Source organism: Brassica rapa, chromosome A01 (assembly GCF_000309985.2).
Source record: "Brassica rapa cultivar Chiifu-401-42 chromosome A01, CAAS_Brap_v3.01, whole genome shotgun sequence".
NCBI classification, from domain to species: domain Eukaryota; kingdom Viridiplantae; phylum Streptophyta; class Magnoliopsida; order Brassicales; family Brassicaceae; genus Brassica; species Brassica rapa.
Genome location: NC_024795.2, coordinates 490852 through 512494, shown reverse-complemented (window position 1 = coordinate 512494; position 21643 = coordinate 490852). Strand labels below are relative to the sequence as shown.

Below are 21643 nucleotides of genomic sequence, written 5' to 3'. Positions count from 1 at the left end.
TTCTTCAAATATCAGATGTTCATTAATCATGCACATGTATATGTATATTCTATAATGAAATACCTATTATGTTTATTTAATATATAGTTTTCTCAGGTGATTCTAATTGTAACTCTACAGTTTACACAGCTTAGCTATTTGTCACAGCACTTGAGCGTGTATCAAATCAAATTTTATTGTTTTTAGCATAATTAATGCTCAGTTAGATGGAATTTTTAAATCTGCGATTATGTTTTTTTTCTTTTTTTGAAAGAGGTCAGGTCATTCTAGTCATGCGTGTATGTTATACATGATAACTTATATATCAATCAAAAAGTGATGGTTTTTAGACCCAAAAAAGTGATGGTTTTGGCGTGTTAATAAAGCTTGGAGATTTGTAATCCACTATATACCTTTGTATGGTTACCGTAAATTTCCATATTTTCATGATAACCTTTTCCAAAACGGCATGTTTAGAGAAATGTTAAATACCTGTTAGTTATAAACAATATATTTTCTGGTTAATGCTATCTAATTCACGCGAGAGGATACTAACTCAGAGTGATAGTGTGAATGATAATAAACCTGATTTAGATTATTGATCAGACCAAGAAAAGAAGATAAGAGGTGTTGTCCCTTTTGATGTTTAAAAATGAAATCCCACATGATCTTTCGCGGTCTATAAAGTTTTTAATTTTATCCTCTTTTATAGATTTCCGAAGATAATTATTATAGTTAGCAATTGCAAAGGTCGAGCTGAAAGAAATGGCATTGGAACTTGAAGACTGGTGGTAATTGTACCAAATGTTCCAAAGGTGTTGGCCATTATTTCATTTTTACATTCTCTGATTGTAATTTGTACTTTGTTACAACAGATGCGATGCCCGTTTAATTTTAAGTCGGATACATTTTATAACCAACGCAAATCTATTGGTATTGTTTTATTTTTTGACAGCCAAATCAATTGGTATTGAAAGTTGAACCGCAGCGGTTGCGGTTGCGGTTGCGAAAGTTTGCGGATGCGGATGGTTGCGGTTTCTAGCGGTTTTAAGAGATTTGTACGACTAGTTCTGCGGTTAGAAATTGGTGCGTTTGCGGGATACTTATGACTGGTTAACTACCAAATGCAGCAGCGGTTAAATAATAAATTAATAATATTTACATTTTATACAATTATAAAAATATCAAAAATAATAATATTATAATAAATATAAAAGTTATATTTAGAATGTTATACTTTAAATTTTTTAAAAATTATAGAAAATATTTTTATTTTAAAGTTTTATAATATTAAATAAAATATAATAGATATATTTTAGCATTTTTATAATTCTAATTTAATTTTTTTATTGAATATTTTTTATGTTTGTATTTATATTGTTTTGGAAAAAAAAAAGAAATTTTTTTTATCCTCCCGCAACCGCCTGCAACCGCAAACGCCAGCTGGAACCAGCTTTTGAATTTATGAAGTTCAGAGCGATTTGGAACGGTTTGGAGCGGTTTGAACGATTGTTGCAAAACGCCAACAACCGCTACCAACCGCAAAAGCTGCGTTTGCGGGTGGTAGCGGGAAAACCAGTCATACCCTTCAAAAAAAAATCGAAACTTAAGAATACACCATAATTAAATATTGTGAGTCAAGATCAACGGTAACACTAGTTGAAAATGTCATCATAACTCACTAGCATATTAAAATTTTATAGTTTAAATAATGATTCCTTACATAGTTCTTAAAGTACTCCACGAAATGTGAGAGCATGATTTAAAGCGATATAGTGTGTTCCATAATTGAGTTTAGCTCAAAAAGGAATTGACAATTAATTTTTACTCAGTGCATTTGTCATTTACAAATAATTAATTCAATCGGTCATAAGATATACTTTTTAGTTTTTACAACATATGCCCCTCTAACAGAAATATACAAACTTAAATATTTGATCGATCTGGATTTCCTTCAGAGCAATCCTACCTATACAATATTTATATGCTGGAAAAAGAGTTAACACTAACGTTAGGTGAAGTGTGGATGATACTTAAAATAAAATTCTGGAAGATGTCATAATATATGCATATATATATTTCTTGTTTATGAAGAGATGTCATAAAAGAATCACTCACGGTGATACATAAAAGCTATAAAATATCAGAAATCTAATATATATATATATATATATCCACTTCAAATTTTGAATATCGAAACATCTTGTATTTAAATTAAGATATTAAATAATCAATTGTCAAAAACTACATAGAAATCCAGATATTAATTTTTAAAAGTAAATATCTTAACATTATATTAATTTCTCTTTTAACATATGTAGCATGTATTATATACATAACATATAACATATATCATGTCATAATAAATTAATATTAATATATATAATTAAATTTATAAATTATTTATATATATAATGTAATTAATGTAAGATGTAGGCCTGGGCGTTTGGGTACCCGTTGGCGTTTGGGTCGGGTTTTTCAGATTTTGGTTCCTTTTTATAACACTTCCTAGGTCCCATTCTAGTAAATTTGCAAGTACAGGCCGGGTTCAGATATAACACATCGGGTTCGAATCGGTTTTGTATCACATCATAGAACCCATAAAGTAACCATATATCATTCGGATTCGGGTTATATCGGATCGGTTCGGATATACCCGAAATAAAATCTAAAATCTAAAAGCAAAATATAAGAAATATATACTTATTTATATATAATTAAGTATTTAAAGTAGTTATTTAAATTTAAATACTTATTGTTAGATACCATATCAAAATAAATATGAAATTAAATATTTGAAGTATATATTCATGTTTCATATAATTACATTGTATATTAGTTTGGACATTCGGACCGGTTTTTTTTTATATCTTTTTGGATTTTTTTGTTTTTTTCGGTTTTTTTGGTTACCCGTTCGGGTTCGGTTAATAACACTTCGGGTTCGGATATTTTTTGTACCACCTTACGAGATCCATTCATGTATTTTTTACATTTCAGACTGGGCCGAGTACGTATCAGGTTTTTTGGTTCGGATTCAGTTCAGATTTTGGATTATGGATTTTATGCCCAGACCTAGTAAGATGTGTTTAGTTCTAGTTTGATATAGATGTCCCAGTTCAGTCGATCCAACTAATCGATAATATTACATTGATATAGTATATTACATTTATCAATATAAATTATGTATATATTGATTACATTAATATATAATATAATCAACATACGTTATAAATATTATATTAATATAATATTATTAACCAAGTGGTCCTAACTTAGTGGTAAATGTATTTCAGCTGGGATTTTTGCCATGGATTCGATCCTTTTTTGCCATTTATAAACATTTTAAGTGGCAAAAAAATTCAGATTTTTATGAGTCTCTTAATAATTAACCTTTGGGTAGATAGTATTTGAGATCGCACCAAATTTGTAAAAAAAAATATTATTGATTATACTATATCAATATGTAATCAACGTAAGAACTTCCCTTATTAGTCTTATGGCCCAAAACCCCTAAAGCCCATAAGCGGATAAGCCTAAACTTATTTATCCATTCCATAGTGTTTTCTGTCTACCAAAGTCTTCAATCAATAATGTAACCTAGATAACTTCGTACTGTTTACTTCGGATGGAAACATTAAAAAGTATTTACACGTAAATGCTGACAATATATCTCAGTTTTAACGAAGTTTGATTTTATGACATACTACTAGTTGGAGCACACAACAGAAAAGTCCAATAATACACACTTGCGAGCCCACTTCCCAGTGACAGTGAGTATCATATTCACTTGAATCTTATGATACAAACATATTTTCATACAATAGTATACAGAAATCTTGGAAATGAGACGTGTAAGCAACGTATTGGGGATTGTGTCATGGCTTGTCGACTTTGTGTCAAACCAGAACTACACACATCGACTGGATTTGGTTTCAGTCAACGAAGCTAAACCCAATCCTATTTTCATGACCAGTTTAATAGGTCTTGATATTGCGATCGGTAGTGATAACTTTCAAAATCGAACAACTATGTGTATCTGTCAAGTAACACTTTATATGAAAACACTAACCATCATGATAGTATATTTAAATATAGTATTTTATATTATTAAATATGTGGTTAGGAGTACATATATGAAAAGTAAAAAAAATGAATGACTCATGTCGAATTTTATTAAAATTTAGTACATGCTATGGTTTGTGTCATACCAAAAGTCAACACAATAGTTCTCAAATCAAACGACAACGTTTAGATCCTATTCATTCCTATATATAATAAAGATAGGTTGGTTATTTGGTCCAGTAATTGGTCGAAATTAGAGAGAAACAAGAGTGAGAGATGGAGAGATTAGGAGAGAAATATCAGAGCGTAGAGGCGTTTGGTTGGGCCGCGAGAGACTCCTCAGGCCATCTTTCTCCCTTTGTCTTTTCTAGAAGGTAAGCTGAATGAGTACTGATGAAGATGTTACATGATATTTAATAACTGATAAATCAGTACTGTAACCATGATGATGAAGATGTTACTGATGATATATGCGCAGAGAAACAGGAGAAGAAGAAGTGAGAGTGAAGGTGTTATACTGTGGAGTATGTCATAGCGATCTCCATTGTCTCAAGAACGAATGGCATTCCTCTATTTACCCTTTAGTTCCTGGGTACGCAACTCCTTGTCTTTCTTCTTCTCTTTTTTTTTTTTTTTGAAACACAATCTTTCTTCTTCTCAAAACATATTTCTTTATAGTTTAAAAAAAAACATATTTCTTTATAGATTCTTTACATATGTAAGTAAGAAACAAATTATCACTGCGTTAAAATCAAGCGTCTATATAGTCCAGTAGTGCTTTTTCTTTTCTTTTTCATTTTAAGATTGATTTCCAATAGATCACAAATTTGAGTTTTGAACATTAAGCAATTAATAATCTGATTCAAAACACTTGTCAAGAAAGCCAAAGTTTGGTTTGTAGTAGTTTCAATAGTTTATGATTATACCAAGAGCCTCTTGTTTGGTTCATAATGTTGAAAATATATAGATAAAATTTACTTTTGTTGGTTTCTCTTTATGAATTGCTTAGTTTAACCTGGATTACATTTTACTAATCAAAAGCGTACGATTGTATACATTGGGTATTGGTGATATGATATTTTGCCATGTGTTTCAGAAAATACTAAAATAGTTGATTTGGTTGGTAAAATTACTTATTAGAGCAAAATAATCATTGAGTGGAACCAAATGTGGCGATTTTCTGTTTGCCCACTGTTTATAGTGGAGCACTTACCTAGCTCTTTTCGTTTGGCTAAATTAAAAATTATTAGTTAGATAAATCAATTATCACTCTCACCTAAGTTTTGCCAAAATGACTAAAGGAGCACTCACCTCCATTATTACCACCATTACTTAAAGTTGACTATTAGTACTAGCCTTTCTTCTTTTGTTAAAGTTGACTTATTTGCTTATACTCTTTTTTTATCAAAAAAGAAGAAGCTTAGAGCATATACAACAGAGCCTTTTAAAGCTGCCTCTTTAAAAAAAATAGTTTAAAATCATGCGGATCTCACCATAATTTAAAATCACGTTTCTTCTATCTCTTCTGTAAAAGGTAAGTTTGGGAAGGTTTTGCCACTTTTCGCGGGTTCTACTGATACGTGGCGATCCGCAATTGGTTCATTTTTAATTTTAAAAAAAAAAAAAATCAAAAAAAAAACCCCTAAGAACCATTTACCGTTGCACATGCTCTTTATACACTCTTTTTCTTTTGTTCTGATAAACGATAAGCATATAGTAATTAGTGACTATTATAAATGAATATGATTGTCGATACAGAACTTCAACTTAAATGATCAAAATGAAATTCTATCTCTTTTTTTTCCTTATTGTCTACTTTTCAACACTTTAGTTTGAAAGTTTGTATATATATAATTCAAATAAGATGATAGAATTAGCCTAAGTTACAAAAAAAAAGATGATAGAATTAAACAAATGACTCAGCCAGAAATTCGTCAGATCATGGTAAAACTGATCTGACTAAACTTTTAAAAGAATGACTACAGTTTTTTTTACAAAGATCATACTGTTTGTTATCTTTTGAGTATTATTTTAATTCTCCTAACAAAAAAACATTGTCCTTTCAATAACATGCAATGTTTAATATCACTGTAAGATATACACAAAACGTGTGATTATATATTGTAGCCACGAGATCGTCGGAGAAGTGGCTGAGATAGGGAGGAAAGTGAGTAAATTCAGTATTGGAGATAAAATCGGTGTGGGATGCATAGTAGATTCATGCCGCGCGTGCGAGAGCTGCCGTGAAGATCAAGAAAACTACTGCACTAAATCAGTCGCAACCTATAACGGAGTTCACTACGATGGAACTGTTAACTACGGTGGATACTCCGATCACATCGTTGTCGACGAATGTTACGCTGTCAAAATTCCGCACACGTTGCCTCTAGCTTCGGCCGCACCTTTGCTTTGTGCAGGTTTATATCAGTTCAAAATAATTACGTTTCATTTTGTTGATCACTAATTCATATATTATTTGTCCGCATTATATACATCTTGGAGACTTCTTTAGCGAAAAATAATATGCACTTGTAGACCAAGTTCGAGTTGAGATGAACCGTTAAAGCCCATAGCGAACAGTGAGGCCTATGAATTCGATATACTTATTTCAGATACCGAAATACATATGATATTTTCATTTTTTTATTCAAAATATACACATTTTATTTTAAAAATGTTTCTAAATTTGTGCAATCTTTGTAAGGTGATACGTAAATGTTGTTGATCTGTTATATATAGGCATCTCGATGTATAGTCCTATGAAGTACTTCGGACTGGCCGGACAGGGGAAACATATCGGAATCGTGGGGCTAGGCGGTCTCGGTCACATTGGGGTGAGGTTTGCTAAAGCATTTGGGAGTAAAGTCACAGTGGTTAGTTCGACCGCTGGGAAATCTAAGGATGCTCTTGAAAATTTTGGAGCTGATGGGTTTTTAGTTAGTACTAATGAAGACCAAATGCAGGTGAAACATAAACTATATCAGTTTAATGTAATACTTATATCGAGCTTTAATTAGTGAATTTGTATTATGTCAGGCTGCAATGGGAACTATGGATGGTATAATCGATACTGTTTCTGCATCACATCCGATTTTACCATTAGTTGGACTACTCAAACCCAACGGTAAACTTGTTCTACTCGGTGCAACGGAGAAGCCATTTGACCTACATGCATTTTCCTTAATCCTGGGTATGCATATGACTCCAATTAGTAGAGAACTATATTTATATGTTTATTCAGCCTTTAGAACATTACATAAAATAACGCCGTGATTTAACAGGACGAAAATCGATTGCGGGAAGTGCTATTGGAGGAATTAAAGAGACGCAAGAGATGATTAATTTTGCAGCTGAGCATGGAATAAAAGCAGAGATTGAGACCATATCCATGGAGTATGTGAACACCGCCATGGATAGACTTGCAAAGGGAGATGTTAGATATCGTTTTGTCATTGACATTGCGAACACGTTGGCTGTTACTCGATCTTAAACTCGATGTTCTATGTTTACTCACATGTTATTAGTCTGGATTTTTAATAAAATAGTCTCAAAAATGGGAGCATTTGTTTTCCAAATAATCTGAATTTGATCAAATGAATGTAGTTCAAGTGATTGTCACTAGGACGAAAATGAACGGCTTGATTTTCAAAAGCTAGGATGTTTAAAATAAATTTGATATATTTTAAATATACTATTTTGATTTTTAACTTTTGATGTGAACTTCCAGCTGTATATGAACAACATGTCAAAGATACGATCATGATTCCCATATATTCCACAATCCCAAAGTGTTAGGAAATTATTGCTTATACCTAATTCTCGTGTATGTAAAGCAGAGTATCTTGTACAGAACATTAGTTTCCTAAAAACAAAGGGACTGTGGAATATATTGGGATCATGATCGTATCTCTAACACAACATCACATAGTTATTGAACTAGTGGGTTTCATGTTGTTAATCTTTTACCAACCGCTTGTGTTACACAACGATCACAGTGTGTTACACACGAGTTCGAGAGAAAGAATAAGATAGACGTTTCAGGCTTATAAACTTTTCTGAAAATACTTTTGTATTATTTAGATTCGGTAAAAAATATGTTTACAACAGATGATTGATCTTTATATAGAGATCGAATCAGTACAAGTATAAGAGACACAACTCTTTATACTAAAGGACACAACATGAAGAGTTACAACTCTTTGTGTAATAACATAAATAACTAACTTATGTAAATGTATCAAGGAGAGATTAGATTATAGTTTAACACTCCTCCTTAATCATATCTCGACTTGACTCCAAGCTGCTTCCTTAGATCTTCAAATCTTGAACCACCCAATGCCTTTGTGAGAATGTCTGCGAGTTGATCATCCCCTTTGCAATACTTCAGTTCAATGATTCCCTTTTGCTCAGCTTCCCTCACGAAATGGTACTTGATCTCTATGTGCTTCGTCCTTCTGTGTTGCACCGGATTCTTCCCAATTGCTATTGCTGATTTGTTGCCACATAAGATCGGAATGCCTCCGTCAAACTTCTGACCAAAGTCTTCAAATAGTCTTTGTAACCACACTGCTTGATTTGCTGCTGCACACACGGCTATGTACTCTGCCTCAGCCGTTGATTGCGCCACTGTTTGTTGCTTGCTTGACTGCCAACAAAGCATGGCTGATCCAAGAGTAAACACATAACCTGAAGTGCTTTTCTTGTCTTCCTTAGAACCACCCCAATCGCTGTCCGTGTAGCCTAGAAGTCTTGGTTCTTTCACGCTTGTGAAGTACACTCCAAAGTTTGATGTTCCTTTGACATATCTTAACACCCTCTTGGCTTCTTGGTAGTGCTTCATGCGAGGTGATGACATGTATCTTGAAAGATAGGCGCTTGCATACATCACATCAGGTCTTGATGCACACAAGTACAAAAGCCCTCCAATGATGCTTTTATACTTAGTCGGATCTCCATACTCCTTGTCATCCTCAACTCCTTTTCCTTGTGGTGTAAGTGGGTTGCTTACACTCTTGCTGTCTCGCATCTTAAACTTGTCTACAAGTTTGTTTGCATATTTTTCTTGTGAAAGAAATATGCCTCCATTGTCTTGAATTACTTCCATTCCAAGAAAGTAGTTCAACAATCCAAGATCCACCATCTCGAATTCTTTCTTCATGTTCTCCTTGAATGTGTTGATGCTCTGAATGTTGCTTCCTGTGATGATTATATCATCCACATATAGACTCACGATCAACACATCTCCTCCTTGCTTCTTGATGTATAAGGCTATCCTTCCATACCATGTTGGGGCTAAACCATATAAAGCTTTGTGTAGCCTTAACACCTTGTGTTCCTTCCCGTGTGTCACATACCCAGGCGGTTGTGTGACATACACTTCTTCCTTGAGGTCGCCATTGAGAAAGGCTGACTTCACATCCATCTGATACAATTGCCACTTCATCTGAGCCGCATAGGCAAGTATGGCTCGTATTGTATCATGTCTTGAGACAGGAGCAAACGTCTCAAGGTAGTCAACACCATACTCTTGAGAGAACCCTCTTGCAACTAGCCGCGCCTTGTGCTTGATGTGATTGCCGTTTGCATCGGTCTTGATCTTGTAGATCCACTTCACACTTATCACATTCTTCTTCTTTGGCTTGTCCACTAGTTCCCACGTCTTGTTCTTCTCAATCATGGCTATCTCCTCATTCATTGCTTCTCTCCATTCCTTGGTACCACACGCTTCATCATAAGTGTATGGTTCTTCATTTGCATGAAGACAAGCTTCTATAGCTTGAGCCGCTTCATCAAGCTCTACTCTCGGTGCCCTTTCCATGATATCAACCATGGACTTGAACTTCCTTGGTGCCTCAGAAGTTTCTTCATCTCCACTACTAGTATCATGATCATCATTTTGAAAAGAAATAGGACTGAAAGTACCTCCAAATTGTTCCTCAGGACTGGATGCACCTTCGGTTTGTTCCTCAGGACTGGATGCACCTTCGGTTTGATCCTCAGGCGAGTGAGAGTCTTCCATAGACAACTCCAATGTCTTCCTCACTTCTTCTTGCCTTTTCCAATCCCACTTCTTTCCTTCTTCAAACTCGACATCTCTTGATACTTCAATCTTCTCATTCTCCAAAATGAGAACTCTATAGCCTTTGGATTGGTTGCTATATCCAACAAAGACTCCACGCTTTGCCTTGACGTCTAGCTTCCTCCTCTTTTGATTTGGGATATGTATGTAGCATATGCTACCAAACATTCTCATGTGTGACACATCTGGCTTGTGTCCACACCACTTCTCTATAGGAGTGACATCTTCTTCTATTGCCTTTGATGGCAGACGGTTTTGAAGATATGAGGCAGTGTATACCGCTTCTGCCCATAACTTGAGCGGTAAGTCTTGTTCTGCCAACATAGATCTAGCCATCTCCACCAAGGTCCTATTCATGCGCTCCGCTGCACCATTTTGTTGCGGTGAATAAGGCAAGGTGACTTGCTTATTGATTCCTTCTTCTTCACAGAACCGGTTGAATTCTCGTGAAGTGAACTCACCACCTCCATCTGATCTCAGTGTCTTGATGGTACAATCCGACTGCTTCTCCACCATTGCTTTGAACTTCTTGAACAGTGAGAATGTCTCTGACTTTTGCTTCATGAAGTATACCCAACACATGTGAGTATGATCATCCAAGAATAGCAAAAAGTATCGGCTTCCATCAACAGACTGGTGCTGCATCGGCCCACATACATCCGTATGTACAATCTCAAGCTTCTCTCTTGTCTTAGTTTGAGATTCCTTTGGGAAGCTTTTGCGTGATTGCTTTCCAAGTCTACACGCCTCACATGCTTCCTTCTTGACTTTAAACTTTGGTAATCCCTTTACCAAGTCTTTGTCTTGCATTTGTTGCAACCTTTTGTCGCCTACATGACCAAGTCTCTTGTGCCATGTCTCCATCTTTCCTTGCTCACTAGCGCTCAAGGCCTCTTCTACCTGAGCCGAACTCATCCTGATTCGATAGCTTTTGTGAGTCATTGGGATATCCATTATCCTCCTTCCTTTTGCATCATCTATGATGCATCTCTTCTCTTGGAAACTCACCCGGTATCCGCTTGAAACAATTTGTGGAACACTCAACAAATTTTTTGCCAAACCCGGAACCAAAAATACATTTCTGATGGTCTTCTTGCCACCTTTGGTCATGACGGTAATGTCTCCTTTACCGGCTGTCATGACTGTGCTTCCATTTCCAATCTTTATTGGAACCTTGATACTCCTATCAAGCTTTGAGAAGTAACTCTCCTCCTTTGTCATATGATTAGTTGCTCCACTGTCTACTAACCAGACATCTTCCATCACTGTTGTTGCTGCTTCGCTCGCACTGAACAACATGTGATCTTCATTTGAATCTTCTTCGAGACTCAGATGTGCCTTCTCTTTCTTCTTTGAGTAGCACTGATTTGCAAAGTGGCCTAACTTGCCACAATTGTAACACTCCTTGTTACTTCTGTGATCCTTCTTTGGATCTTCCTTCTTCTGTTTCCTCCAACACTCGCTCTCATTGTGGTTGTTTCTCTTGCAGAAACCGCACCACTTCTTGCCTCCCTGGCGCTTTGAGTTGTCTTGTGTAACACCAGAATTTTTGTGTTTAACACGAGCATCGAATGCTCCTTCACTGGTGCTTTCTTCTCTTGCAGCCAGCCTTGCTTCATGAGCCTTCAAGATCCCGATCAACTCTGTCATCTTTGTTGAAGTCAAATCGCTTGTTTGCTCCAACACACTGACTATGCTATCGAACTTGGCTGGGAGAGAGATGAGTATCTTCTGTATGAGTTGAACATCTGACTTCTGTTCACCATGATAAGTTAATTGATTTGCCAATTCAACTATCTTATCTGTGAAGACCTTAATGTCTTCATTCGCATACATCTTCAGATTCTCATACTCCCTTCGCAATGTTTGAAGTTTAATCAAACGAACTTGAGGAGAGCCTTCATACTCCTCCTTCAATGCATCCCACGCCTCTTTGGATGTTGATGCTGCTGCAATCCGTGAGAATATATGATCCGATACAGCAGTTTGCAAGATTTGCAAAGCCAATGTATCGTTCATCATCGCTTCTTCTCTAAGCGATCTTGCCCTTGTTGTTTCAGGGGTTTCATCCACTTGTGCTGGTGGGGCTGCTACGCCTTCTTCAACCACAGACCATAACTTCCTGGTCTTGAGAATGGTTGTCATCTTGATGCTCCAGAAGTCGTACTTCTCTCCATCAAATATGGGGATTACTTGATTCTTCATCGTTTCGAATGATTCCGAAATCGTATGACAAAATCCTCTAGCCTCCTTTTCTCCACGCCAAGTGTTTCTCTTACTAGTGCTTTTTTTCTTTGTCCTCTCAAACGTAAAGCTCTGATACCATGTTAATCTTTTACCAACCGCTTGTGTTACACAACGATCACAGTGTGTTACACACGAGTTCGAGAGAAAGAATAAGATAGACGTTTCAGGCTTATAAACTTTTCTGAAAATACTTTTGTATTATTTAGATTCGGTAAAAAATATGTTTACAACAGATGATTGATCTTTATATAGAGATCGAATCAGTACAAGTATAAGAGACACAACTCTTTATACTAAAGGACACAACATGAAGAGTTACAACTCTTTGTGTAATAACATAAATAACTAACTTATGTAAATGTATCAAGGAGAGATTAGATTATAGTTTAACACATGTCACATAATTATTTAACGAGTGGGTTATTATCTATCTACCCTGTTTTTTTTTTTTTTACTTTTCTATTTTGACTTCTTGTTGAGACAATACCATATAGTTATTGAAGTAATGGGTTTAGTGTCTATCTTCTATCCTGTTTTCCCAATTTTATTTGACTTCTTGTTAATTAAATTTGTACTTCTTGTTAAATAGGATTAATAAATTATATTCATACTATTATTTATAAAAGTATGAAATCAAGAGAAAAAAAGAAAAGAAAATCTTTAGTTCAAAAAAACAAATCTTTATGACATGACTTTTTCTTGAGTTTTGTCTTTATAAACTAAATTTAAAATTTATGAAACATATTGTTTCACTACTACTTCTTTATTTATTTTTATTTTATATCATGTGAAAACCTTTTTTTTAAGTTCTATTAATTTTTTTTCTTAATTATGTGTATTAAACGAATAAGATATTTGCAAATATTCGTAAATAAGCGCAAATATTTATAAATTTTGTATATTTTATTTTCTGGATACCAGTATTTTTAGAAACATAAAAAAATAGATATCTTTGACCAAAAAAAAATAGATATCTATAACATAAAAATAAATCATAAATATTAAAAATTAAAAAATTTGATAATATTTTCTCCTGCCCACTCTTACTCGGAATGGTCCACCACTTGACTTGTCAGAGTGAACTGGTCCTGCAAGAAAATGAATTATAGTGTATGTGGTTTAACATTTTCCACGTGTGTATTAAATTTTGCTATGAATATAACAGTTCAAACTTAAACAAAAAAATATAACAGTTCAAAGTTTTTTTTTGGGCTAATTGTTCACAGTTTATAGCGGGAAATATACTGACCTTAAATTTTCCATGAACACCTTGTGACATTAGTAATTTAGTTAAATGAGTTAGGATTTAATTGTTTAAAATACATTTTTATCTTTTCGTTACGACAAAATCCAAAATTTTATAAATCCATGACTTTTTTACCGCCAAAATTATAAGTTTATGACTAGCAATTGAGTTTTATTAATTCATGTTCAGTTGGAAAATTTCAACTATGTTTTCGAATCTACTCGAATGTAAAAAGCATATAAAAGAACTTTTTATTATGTATTTTTTCTCTATGTGAGGTTAGAAATATAACTCCCGGTAAGCATGTTTTGTTCAACATGCATGATAACAATAATAAACTTTAAAATAATTATTATTGGTCCTCACTCACATTGGTTCAACAAGGCTCTCCTATATTAAACCTGTGTCTCTCCTCATTATCTGGACACTTCTCAATAATTATTGTCACCTAAAAACTGAGTTCTATTCTCTTGTTGTTTATCCATCATGGGAAAGGTTCCTGAGACGGAAGCGTTCGGATTGGCCGCGAAAGACGAATCCGGAGTTCTCTCCCCTTTCCGTTTCTCAAGAAGGTTCCAGTTTCTTCTTAATAAATTAATTTCTATACAAACTAGTATGATCCTAATAAATTTCTTATTTGAATAAAAATTAAGTTTTGGTGGAATTAATGTATAGGGAGACGGGAGAGAAGGATGTGAGGTTAAAAGTGTTGTTCTGTGGAATTTGCCACACTGATGTATGTATGGCCAGAAACGAGTGGGGATTTACTACTTACCCTCTCGTCCCCGGGTAAGAAGACACCACTTTCATATTCAAAAGTAATCATCGATTAATATCAGATTTTATTTAAGTATAAACTAGTAAATCTAACAAACCTAATGCTCTTTTTTCTATAAGATCATGAGTATTTTTGTATATTACACCGGATGAGACATGTAATGATGACATTAAATTGTTTCAGGCATGAGATTGTTGGCGTGGTGACTGAAGTCGGAGCTAAAGTGATTAAATTCAAAGCCGGAGACAAAGTCGGAGTTGGTTATATGCTCAGCTCGTGCCGGTCATGTGACATCTGCACCGATGACCAAGAGAACCACTGTCCAAAAATGATCATGACGTCCGGAGGAAAGTACTACGATGACACCATGACTTATGGTGGTTACTCTGACCACCTGGTTTGTGAAGAGGATTACATCATCCGTATTCCTGAAAATCTCGCGTTAGACGCTGCCGCGCCGCTACTCTGCGCTGGGGTCACGGTTTATTCACCGTTGAAGTATCACGGACTCGACAAGCCCGGAATCCACATTGGTGTGGTGGGACTAGGCGGTTTAGGTCATGTAGCAGTGAAATTTGCCAAGGCTATGGGTATTAAGGTTACGGTTATTAGTTCGTTAGAGAGTAAGAGAGACGAGGCGATTAATCGGCTTGGTGCGGATCTGTTCTTAGTGAGCCGTGACCCGGAAGAGATGAAGGATGCAATGGGGACTATGGATGGTATTATTGATACAGTATCTGCCACTCATCCGCTTCTTCCGCTTCTTGGTTTGCTAAAATATAAGGGAAAATTAATTATGGTTGGTGCACCCGATAAACCACTTGACCTTCCAGCTTTACCGCTCATCTTAGGTAAGAGCCTATATGTTATATTTAATCATGATCTCACATGATTACTTTTTCAGACATGCACACATGCACATATATGTTTTCATGACGAACTACTGAATTATATAGCCAGTCTATAATTGATTTATGTGTATATATATAGGGAAGAAGATGCTGGTGGGAAGTATGACAGGAGGGATAAAAGAGTCTCAAGAGATGGTTGATTTTGCCGGTAAACACAACATAACGGCAGATATTGAGCTTATCTCTGCGGATTATGTCAACACGGCTATGGAACGACTAGAAAAGGGGGATGTCAGATACCGTTTTGTGATTGATGTTGCCAACACTTTGAAGCCTACTCCTTAGTTATAAAGCTTAAAAACTTAATTAATTTCCTGAAAACGTCTTTTTCTTGTTTATTTTGTCGTTATAAGTTCCGAGTTGTTTGTTGAAGAAGGCTTAGTCTGTATCACTACTACTGTGTTTTTCAACTGAATCAACTTGAATATTATTATGTGCTAGCTATATTAATAAGATTTTTTGGGGGAGTTAAATTCTAACTGTAAGTTTTGCCTGGAAAATTATTAATTTGGGGTACTATTCTAGTGTGCATGTATCTTTTTTTTTGTGGTAACATAGTGCATGTATCTTAACATTGTAAACACGTTTTAGTTAGGAGTATGCTGTGTGGGCGAAACTATTTGGGAGCAAAGCAAATACGATTGGAAGACATAGCTCAACGATAGACCACACAAGGCCGTATCTGAAATTTCAGGGGCTTTAAACATTATTTTAAAATAAATTTATTAATTTTTTATCGTAATTTGAGAATTTAATCCTATATAAAAAAAATAAAAATAAAATCAGGGCCCAACGTTTCATCCACTGTGTCTAGATCCAGCCCTTAAACCGCGAGAACCAGCACACAGTACAGAGCTACGGATACAATCAATCATAGTAGCTTTGAAGTGATTAATGAGTTTTGTTTTTAAAATTTATTCGATTTAATTTATACAAATAAAATGGGAAATAGGCCGTCCTTAACGCTCCCAGTTGCTCTGGCGTACAGACTTGTCGGTGTTAGAAGACGAGAACCACGTGAGAGTGGGAAAAGAATAATTAACGTAGTATGGATTTTTAATTACGCTCTGAGTATGAAAATTAGATAGACTCCAAGTCTCGAAGAACCACATATTAATGGTTATCGGGAATAAGCACAATTTTGAACACCTTCAGTAGAAAGGTCTTTATCCGTATAATAAATATAATAGCTTAGTTTCAAGGAAACTAAAACTAAACAAGACTTTTTTTATAAGTACTATCGTGAATAATAGATTATCACTAACTTCTCGTCTGAAAGCTGTCACTGAGAATTTAAAATGGATAGTATTTTCTTTCTTTTTCGTTCAAAACATGCATGTTTAATTTATTACCAAAAAAAAACATGCATGTTTAATACTTTTAGCTACTTACATATTCTTTAAATTTTATACGACGGGTAACATAAAAAAAAAATCATACGTTTTATTAGTTGAAGAAACGGCATGTTTGTGTCGCTATTAGCCAAAACTTGGCGATTGATATGGTTGTAGTAATAATATATATATATATATATATATATATATATATATATATATATATATATATATATATATATATATATATATATAATTAACCTTATTGGTTGATCCTCGGAAGTATTACAGAGTGGACTGGTTACCACATTGTTTGATCCGAGTTTAAAATACTTTCTGATTAATGCTAGAGAGTGAACCGATCATTTGTTAGGATCCACCGTATAAACTATTTATGCCAAAGCCCAAGTTTAGACTGGTCAAATGATGATAATTTAATTTTAAAAAAAAATCAAATCTAAGACTGATGTGGATACACACCAAGTCCAAAAAAAAACTAACACTAGACTACCACCGGTTACCCATATACTTTCTTGTACTAGTTTCTTTGAGACTTGTGTCTAGTCGATAAAGTGGGGAATGACATTGAAAATATATTTAACTGTGAATATATGGTAATGGCAAGCATGATAGAAGAGATTAAGGAGACTCAAGAGATGATAGGTATGGCGGGGAAACACAATAACACGAGGGATATCGAGCTCATCTCTGCAGTTATGTCAACACCACCATGGAACGGCTTGAGAAGGCCGACGTTAGGTACCGAATACCGATTCGTGATTGATGTTGCCAAAACATTGAAGCCTTCATCCTTAATAAGAATTCTTAAGAATTGAAGTTCCCCAATGCTTGTTTTTTTTTCTTCTTGTAATGAGTTGTCAACCTGAAAATAAATTAATTATTACACATACAAGACAACTAATAACAAAATAAGTGAAAAGTCAAAGAGGATAATAAATGAAGTGTACGACTTGTGTATCGTTTGCTTCCAACAAGAGAGGAGACAGTGAAGTTCGAGTTTGTTCCCAATGCGAAGCACTCCACTCCTTGATATGGCTTCTCTTTCTTTACCTCGTACCTTTTACCTCACTTCTCTCTCTCTCTCTTCCCTAGATCGACCTTATCTTGTCTTTCATAGTATACTACTATTTTCACAAGCATAAGTGATACATACAAATGATTCAACCTCCTTCAAGGTAAACTTTCCTCGACGGAGTGAGTTATCCCACATTGAACAATGTGTATATGAAAAAAAAAAAAAAAAAAAAAAAACAATGTGTATATGTAACCATATATTCAGGTTATGTGTAAATTCTTAGAATGATGTTATATGGTGAATTTATCATTGGAAGATCAGCCTCAATATCTCTTTGACAAATAGATCCACATAACAAATCTAATCGTGATAGATAAGTTAACCAGTGAGGTGGATAGAAGTAACTTCACAACTATCATTATATACATGCTTTGTTGAAAGAAAAAGGACAAATGTGATCGTGTGGTACAAACAAGTGAACGGTGACACATATGAATTGAGAGGTCCTTGCTGTTAAACCGCATCAACCGCTATCACCGCTTATGTCTACGATTTAAAACTATGAATTTTTAATTAATAATAACGAATGTTATTCGTATTTGAATAGTATACCATTCAGAAGAGACCATCACTTATGTAATTTACTTATTTACGTGAATTTGGTTATACACTTGTAAGTTGTAACCATTTTTGTATAGACTATACACTTGGTTTCTACATGGTTGTAATGGAAACTTAAAAAAAAAAAAAAAATTTTAAATATACATACGATGTAAGAGGCATGCATGTCACAACACTTGTATATACATCTATGTGTGTTCATGTATATATATAGACATATGAAGACTCATGAAAATCACAAGAGCCAGTCTCTCACTCTTGCCCACATATTGAACCATCTCTCCTTAAGAATTCATGATGACTTCATCCCATCAGAGCCACACCACCAGCTTCAACCCCCGGAGGATCAAGGCTAAGGCGAAGCCACCACATCAGATCAGTCGCATGGGACCGTCACCGGCGGCGCAGCCGGTACTTAAATGTCCGAGGTGTGATTCCGTCAACACCAAATTCTGTTACTACAACAACTACAGCTTATCTCAGCCACGCCACTACTGCAAAAACTGTCGCCGTTACTGGACACGTGGCGGATCCCTCCGTAACGTACCCATCGGTGGCTCAACCAGAAACAAGAACAAGCCTTCAAGCCTCCAAGTCATCTCTTCTCCTCCTCCGATTGTAGCGTCATTGTCGTCTCACGAGCTCGTTGATGGGTTTCGTATGAACAGAGCGATGATAGACCCTCCTGCAACGGCGTTTCCAGGTGGATTCTCTGGCTACATGTTTTCGTTGGATCCTAACTACAATCTTGCATCTTCTTCTATCGAGTCTTTGAGTTCTTTAAACCAAGACTTACACCAGAAGCTTCAGCAACAGAGACTCTTCACTTCCATGTTTCAACAAGATTCTCCACCGGTTATGTTTCATAACGTTGAGCTACTTCCTCCTTCGACGGCGACAACGGAGTGGGCCTTCGATAGATCAGCCATTAGGGGAGCAACAAGTGGCAGTAATGAAAACAATGGTGAACGTGAGGGTAATTTAGGAAGTTGGTACTATAATCCTAATAATTCTATGCCCTAGTTCATTCTATTAATTCTCAATGTCATTACCATTATTAGTCTCTAAATGTTGTAGCTAGCTTGCAGAAGCTAGATGAAACAAATTCATCAGTATTAAGTTTCCCCTCTTGTAGTAAATTTTAACATAATAATTTGGTTGAAAACTGATAGTATTCATCTCTGCATGTAACCGCTTAAACATGACAGCATATAAATATATTATTTATAAATTTTTATATGAAATTTACATATAATAAGATGAAGAAGCAAGAGGAACGTGAAGTAGAAGAGGACAAGTTCAGCTTTAGGCAGAGACAAGCGAGAAACTCATGAACTCTCTTATGTATATATGTAAGACATTCTCATGGATCATACATCCATCATCATTGAGCATTTGATCATGGGAACCTTTACATTCAGCAATTTCATTATCTTAGCAATATCATCATTCCATCTTTCTATTATCAACAAAAATGTTAAACATTTCAACCAAAAAAATAAAATGTTAAACATTAACACATAAACGTCACTATCTTCAAACTCCATCTCTAAAATTAAAACTATCTAATACGTTCTCCTTTTTTTAATGGATGAAGCTTTAGAGGTAGACACATATATTAAAAAAAACATTTAGTTTTACATTTTCTTTAAAAAAAATACATCATTAACCATTAATCTAACCATATATAATCTGACCAGTAGTAAAATATATTATATTATATCATTGGTCACATAACAAATGAATAATAAATTGAAAACGTTATCTAATTGAACATAAAAAATTCTCTAAAATGTTAAGTATTTAGGATGGAGTATATCTTTAGGAAGCTTTATTAAGTACACCCGGTTAAACCGGCATCGGTTTAACAAGGCCGAGAATGAAGGCCTTTATTGGGCCTGGACCTTCAATGTAATGGGCTTATTACAGATATCCCCGTCTAACGTCATCTTCTCCGCGACTTCACCGGAGTAAGACAACAATGCACTGCGGATGTGCTTTCGCTACACCACCCGTATCTCCACGCCTTCCACTCGAAATCAAAACCTCACTTTCGAAGCTCCGAGCTTCGTCACCCCGAACCCATATTCAGATAAACCATTCCGATGATCTCACAGAGAAATCTCCGGCGACGAGGGTTTCGTTGCCCTCTCACGTGGACTCCATCACCAGCACATCAAACCCTTTTGTCAAACACTGCTTGAAGCTCCGCCAAAGCGCCTCTTACCGCTACGCCCACGGCTCTGTTCTCGTCGTCGGAGCTATCCCAATCAGGTGAGTAAAGTAATCTCCTTTTATGCTTCATTTGATTTAAAGGAGATAACTTTAAGACATTTCTTACAGGGAAGTGTGTATGTTCCAAACGAACAAGCAAGGAGTCGCCACTGAGATTGAGTGTCTACTTCTCCACGAGGAAGCTCAGGTTCCACAAGGGTTAGAGGGTTTAAGTATACGCATCGTTCGAGTTAGCTCTTTAGTGATGAAGAAACTCTCTGGAGTGCAGTCTACTGAGTCTGTTGAAGCCATTGCCTTGATGAGAATCCCTAGCAGCTTCATCGATCTTGAAGATGATAAAGACATTATAACGGATTGTAAGAAGTGGTTCCCTTCTGCTCACCGAGTTCTTGTTCTTGACAGCATACAGGATCCAGGGAACCTTGGAACATTGATTAGATCAGCTATGGCTTTTAATTGGGTATAAATAATTAATTCAAATACCAGATTGTTATTTATATGAATCTCTAATGAGAATCATAGTTTATGTCTTGTTAATGTTTTGAGTAGGATGGAGCATTTCTGCTTCCGGGTTGTTGTGATCCGTTCAACGACAAAGCTCTGCGAGCAAGCCGTGGTGCTTCCTTTCAACTCCCTATAGTTTCTGGAAACTGGAACCACCTTAAGCTTCTACAACGTGAGTTTCAGATGAAGCTATTGGCTGGCCATCCAGCTACTCAGAAACCAGTTTCCAGACTTTCCTTAGAGTTTGCTCAGTCTTTAGCAGAGAAGCCTTTATGCTTGATCTTAGGGAGTGAAGGGCACGGTTTGTCTGAACAATCACGACAAGTGTGTGAGCTTGTGAGCATTCCCATGGAAGGGGAGTTTGAGTCTCTTAATGTATCTGTTGCTGGTGGTATTTTCTTGTTTATGCTTCAATAAAATATAAACTTGAACACATAAAATCTCATGATGCTATAATAAATAACAATTTCATAATTTAGAAAAAATAGAATATCATAATCAGTAAATCTCCACAAAAAAAAAATCATGATCTATACAATCTCCTAAAAATTCTGTAAAAAAATAAAAATAAATTTCTTGTATAAACCATAGCAATTTCATTATTTAGAAAG

At 35.3% G+C, this 21643-nt stretch overlaps 4 protein-coding genes across 4 annotated transcripts; all 4 read left to right on the top strand.

The window, feature by feature from the left end:
* The first annotated feature begins 4015 nt into the window (after positions 1-4015).
* LOC103856448 (probable cinnamyl alcohol dehydrogenase 6) lies at positions 4016-7955 on the top strand. The gene is made up of 6 exons (XM_009133588.2): positions 4016-4415; positions 4520-4633; positions 6169-6458; positions 6781-7004; positions 7078-7231; positions 7323-7955. Exons 1-6 carry the CDS (start codon positions 4318-4320, stop codon positions 7529-7531), a joined length of 1089 nt encoding a protein of 362 aa, XP_009131836.1. The 5' UTR covers positions 4016-4317; the 3' UTR covers positions 7532-7955.
* Positions 7956-13562: 5607 nt separating this feature from the next.
* LOC103856341 (cinnamyl alcohol dehydrogenase 7) lies at positions 13563-15781 on the top strand. The gene is made up of 4 exons (XM_009133483.3): positions 13563-14185; positions 14289-14402; positions 14575-15242; positions 15382-15781. The coding sequence occupies exons 1-4, from the start codon at positions 14100-14102 to the stop codon at positions 15585-15587; spliced, it is 1074 nt and encodes a 357-aa protein (XP_009131731.1). The 5' UTR covers positions 13563-14099; the 3' UTR covers positions 15588-15781.
* Positions 15782-16917: 1136 nt separating this feature from the next.
* On the top strand, positions 16918-19687 carry LOC103856245 (dof zinc finger protein DOF4.7). The gene has a single exon (XM_009133378.3). It carries the CDS (start codon positions 18588-18590, stop codon positions 19314-19316), a length of 729 nt encoding a protein of 242 aa, XP_009131626.1. The 5' UTR covers positions 16918-18587; the 3' UTR covers positions 19317-19687.
* A 436-nt stretch (positions 19688-20123) lies between these two features.
* LOC103856150 (uncharacterized tRNA/rRNA methyltransferase YsgA) lies at positions 20124-21506 on the top strand. Its single transcript, XM_009133271.3, has 3 exons — positions 20124-20567; positions 20637-20988; positions 21078-21506. The coding sequence occupies exons 1-3, from the start codon at positions 20275-20277 to the stop codon at positions 21447-21449; spliced, it is 1017 nt and encodes a 338-aa protein (XP_009131519.1). The 5' UTR covers positions 20124-20274; the 3' UTR covers positions 21450-21506.
* The last annotated feature ends 137 nt before the right edge of the window (positions 21507-21643 follow it).